The 3,965-nt window shown below is 28.5% G+C and overlaps 2 protein-coding genes across 2 annotated transcripts; one reads left to right on the top strand and one right to left on the bottom strand.

The window, feature by feature from the left end:
* Positions 1–8: 8 nt before the first annotated feature.
* LOC111641155 (putative nuclease HARBI1) lies at positions 9–1,250 on the top strand. Its single transcript, XM_023387281.1, has 3 exons — positions 9–138; positions 453–600; positions 726–1,250. The coding sequence occupies exons 2-3, from the start codon at positions 468–470 to the stop codon at positions 1,118–1,120; spliced, it is 528 nt and encodes a 175-aa protein (XP_023243049.1). The 5' UTR covers positions 9–138; positions 453–467; the 3' UTR covers positions 1,121–1,250.
* Positions 1,251–1,327: 77 nt separating this feature from the next.
* LOC111641154 lies at positions 1,328–3,436 on the bottom strand. The gene is made up of 5 exons (XM_023387279.1): positions 2,604–3,436; positions 2,152–2,361; positions 1,903–1,978; positions 1,776–1,814; positions 1,328–1,560 (listed from the first exon to the last, which is right to left on the bottom strand). The coding sequence occupies exons 1-5, from the start codon at positions 2,808–2,810 to the stop codon at positions 1,331–1,333; spliced, it is 762 nt and encodes a 253-aa protein (XP_023243047.1). The 5' UTR covers positions 2,811–3,436; the 3' UTR covers positions 1,328–1,330.
* Between the last annotated feature and the right edge of the window lie 529 nt (positions 3,437–3,965).

The following is a 3,965-nucleotide window of genomic DNA, read 5'->3' as shown; positions in this document are numbered from 1 at the left end:
AAATACACTTTCCCTGGTGTAATAGGGGCAATTGATTGTTGTCATGTAGCAATTGTATCACCATCTGTAGAGGATATCAATTATCCAGAACATATATATGTTAATAGAAAAGGATATCACTCTCTTAATGTTCAATTGGTAAATATTGCATTACTTATCTAACAAAATATATCTAGCAATTAAAAAGTTACTTTTAATATTTATTGTATTGTTATATCAAATTAATAATTCATTGCTGAAAATGAATTATGCTATGAGCATATGCAATAAGGAATCAACCAACATTTTTTATTTTGATTCAGAATATCACAAAATATCATCTTACAAGAAAATGCTGGTTGATTCCTTATTGCATATGTGGATCCAATATTGATATGCATTTAATTTTATGATACACTAAGAACATTTATATAGAATTAATACATAATCTCATTCAATATACTTTTTTTCAGATATGTGATGCAAACATGTACATAATGAATGTAAATGCTCGTTTTCCTGGTAGTGTCCATGATGCATTTATATGGAAAAATTCCAATGTTAGAAAAGCCTTTCAGAGATGGCATAACTGCAACAGAAATGCACATACTTGGCTTTTAGGTAATGATAAATATATTATCATAGTTGTTAACAAGTCTCTGTTTAAATTTCCAGATACTTTATAATTTGTAGGCAGTATTTACAAATCATAATTAGCTTATCAAATTACGTATTGTATTTTCTAGGTGACAGTGGATACCCTTTGGAGCCGTGGTTGTTGACTCCACTTCGTACAACCAATACTCGAGCTGAAGTAAAATATAATAATTGTCTCACTGCAACTCGAAGTATAATAGAACAATGTAATGGACTCTTGAAAAATAGATGGAGATGTTTGTTGAAACATAGGGTCTTACACTATCATCCAGAGACAGCTTCAAATGTTATAATTGCATGTGTTGTGCTTCACAACATTTCCATTAAAAATAATATTGCTTTGGAGGATGATGATATATTGCAACCAGAAGACCAGTTACCGCAGATCATACCATCAACAGAATTTGAAAATACATCAAATGATATACTTTTTAATGAAACTAGAAGGATTCAACAACAACTAATAAGCTTGTGTTTTTCTTAAAAATAATTTTAATGATATATATATCATTAAAAAATTGTATGTATATATTGGATATACTAATAAATTGTGTGTGTATATATATATACATGTCTGTTAAGAGCCTGCCTTTTTCAAGAATATTCAGATATAAAGAACAGAAAAATCAGTACTTTAAAATAATAATTTATTTATTTTCAAATTAAATTTTTTTTCAATATATACATAAAAATATTACAAAGAATTTTCAGATAATAAATTTACAATGCTATTCAGTGCTGTAGCAATTTTTTTAAGAGAGTCTTTATTTTCCTCAGCTATGGAAAGTTCCTTCTCCCTTAATTCTAGTTTTTTTTTCTTTAATTTAATTTTTTCTTCTTCCAGTTGTATAAATGATTCTGTTCTTTTCTTTGCTTCATTTAAATCATCTTCATTGGAATTGTTTTTTCTTTTTCTTCCTTTAGCTAAAAAACATAAATTCATATGGAAAACTTAGTCTTTGTACATGCTAACTATAAAATTAATTCTTTTACACTAAATCTTATAACTTTGTATATTAATATGACTTAATACTACATATGCAGTTCTTTTATGACAGATTCTATAAATTCAGTTCTTATAATTAATGCTACAGTTGCTTTAATGAAGTAATTTGAAAATATTTTAAAAATTTACTTACACTGACTGGCTTCTTTTGTTAAATCTATATATTCATTATCTGTTAGATAAATTGAAAACATTTGAAAACCATAACAAATTTTTGTTATAATTATTTTGTATATGAGATTATTTTGATGCATACTAACCCTGTTCAGAAGAAGAAATATCTACAGAATTTACTCCTGTTGCAGAGAGATTTTCAATTCCTGGCAGTATAGATTCCTATTATAATAAATTACATTTTTAAAATATAAACAGAGATATTAATAGTACTGATGGAAATTTCAAAACTTATTATTAATACTCTCCATTATATACAGAAAAATAATGGAAGTATAACATTTTTTAAAACACGTTAGTCTTTATTCATTTTAAATTTAAAGATTATTATTCACCTCAGTCTGCAATAGATTTGAAAACTCTTCAACTTCGGATTCCACAGTGTTTTGTTGCCCCAAAACCACTGTGTCACCCATTAAAGATATGATCCTTTCTTGTAATGAAGATAGCTTTTCACTAGATTCTCTACCACCCCCAGTCTTTTCTCTGCTGTTTCTTATTCTTGACGCCTTCTCTTTTGCATTTCTCTTCATGTCAAGCCAGCACTAATAAAAAAATTTTATTTGATAAAATTATACAGCAAATTTTTCCAAAACTAAAAAGAAGTATAATTCATAGAAAAAGAGAATGAATTAAAATGATAGTAAATTATATGTATAAATTAATAAGAGCATAGACACTATATTAAGATTATTTATTAATTAATCAGAAGTGTTAAGTTTGTTGAACAATTTAAGAAACAGATCAAGGAAGAAAACTGAAGAAAGGATTAAATTAAAATACTTACTTTTTTCCATTCCACAATGGATTTTTTTGCTCCAAAGCACGCATTTAATTTTTCAACCAACTCGCTCCACATATGTAATTGTTTTTTCCTAGTAAATTCATTGTCAAATTTTCCAGAGTTCAATTTTTTGTTATTTTCAATATATGTGACTAATATCTCTTTCTGTTCGTCACTGATTTTTTTAAATAAAGTATTGGAGGTCTCCATTTTCTTTGTCTTCTTTGTCGCTATAATAAAAGTAACTGCAACACGTGCAAACTAAGGCGCCTTAGTGTAAACTAGTTTACGTTTATTTGTTTACAACTTGTTACACTCAAATTGATTGGTCGAATAAGTATAGTCGCAAACCCAGATGCTTTGTAAATAATCCCATCATGCTTCACGACAAACGGGACCAAGTGAGTATGACGTATTTCCGCTCGCCTTTCGAGTTCGCTCGATGGGTCTAACTCGAGACTACCGATTATGTGAGTCACAGTAACACGAGTGAGTTCGATGACGTCAATTCGAGTACAACACGAAAAACTCGAGACTAAGGGCCCGGGTTGACGTTGTAAACGAATAGGTGTTGATGTTTTTACTTTTCTGTTCCTATCCGTTGTTTATATGTGTTCGGGATTTGTAATCGTTATACCTGTTTATGCATTTATAATTATCCTTCAAAGTTTCCTCTGTATCTCGTCTTCAAAGGACTAGACATACAGAAGCTCAAAGCTTCCATATAAAATAGTAAATAAGTTGATTTTGCGATATGAATTGAAACTATAAATTTTAAGTAAATTAAATCTTTCGAATAACGTTTATCTAATAGCGCATATCTTGCTGTTATCAATTTTATTTCACAATATGGCTACGTCATGTTGTGAAAATAAATCGATAAGAGTAAGACGTACTCTGCTTTAGAAATCCTTACAACTAAAACATTGATAAATTTAATTTTTTTATATTTTTATCTATTCAAATTTAATTACGGTTACATTCTGAATTCAACAACTGCTGCAACTTCTGTTGAACAATGAATTTCTAGTTAAATTGAGTGGTTGGTAGACTTACAATATCTTTCAATTGCATATAAATTATTATTTTTTGGAAAATAAAGCTAGAGCTAACAGTAACAAGTGATCACGGCGTAGTTTTTTACTGTTAGCGTGTGTATTAATAACATAAGGCACGCCTCTATATTTACTTTTGTGTACGTGCTGCTTACGAACACCTTAAGTAATAGCGCTGCTGTAGATGTTCAGCAGAATGTACTCAAGTGCTTCGGAATAGTTGTCCGCTTAAGTTTATTATTGAAAAACCTGCATTAGATATATTAAATTTAAATAATATTAAATTTATATTAAAATATAAATTAAAATA

This window comes from Centruroides sculpturatus, unplaced genomic scaffold (genome assembly GCF_000671375.1).
Source record: "Centruroides sculpturatus isolate CEXI.00-Female unplaced genomic scaffold, Cexi_2.0 scaffold1455, whole genome shotgun sequence".
Lineage (NCBI taxonomy): Eukaryota > Metazoa > Arthropoda > Arachnida > Scorpiones > Buthidae > Centruroides > Centruroides sculpturatus.
Note: the sequence above shows the minus strand (reverse complement) of the source record. Positions and strands in the feature narration are given on the sequence as shown.

Excerpts from the sequence above, each read along its gene's own strand:
- LOC111641155 (XM_023387281.1), top strand. The coding sequence starts at position 468 with ATGTACATAATGAATGTAAATGCTCGTTTTCCTGGTAGTGTCCATGAT. Across the intron at positions 601-725 it reads TGCACATACTTGGCTTTTAG|GTGACAGTGGATACCCTTTG; the intron begins GTAATGATAAAT and ends TGTATTTTCTAG.
- LOC111641154 (XM_023387279.1), bottom strand. The coding sequence starts at position 2,810 with ATGGAGACCTCCAATACTTTATTTAAAAAAATCAGTGACGAACAGAAA. Across the intron at positions 1,815-1,902 it reads TATTTCTTCTTCTGAACAGG|ATAATGAATATATAGATTTA; the intron begins GTTAGTATGCAT and ends TTTATCTAACAG. Across the intron at positions 1,561-1,775 it reads AACAAAAGAAGCCAGTCAGT|CTAAAGGAAGAAAAAGAAAA; the intron begins GTAAGTAAATTT and ends TATGTTTTTTAG.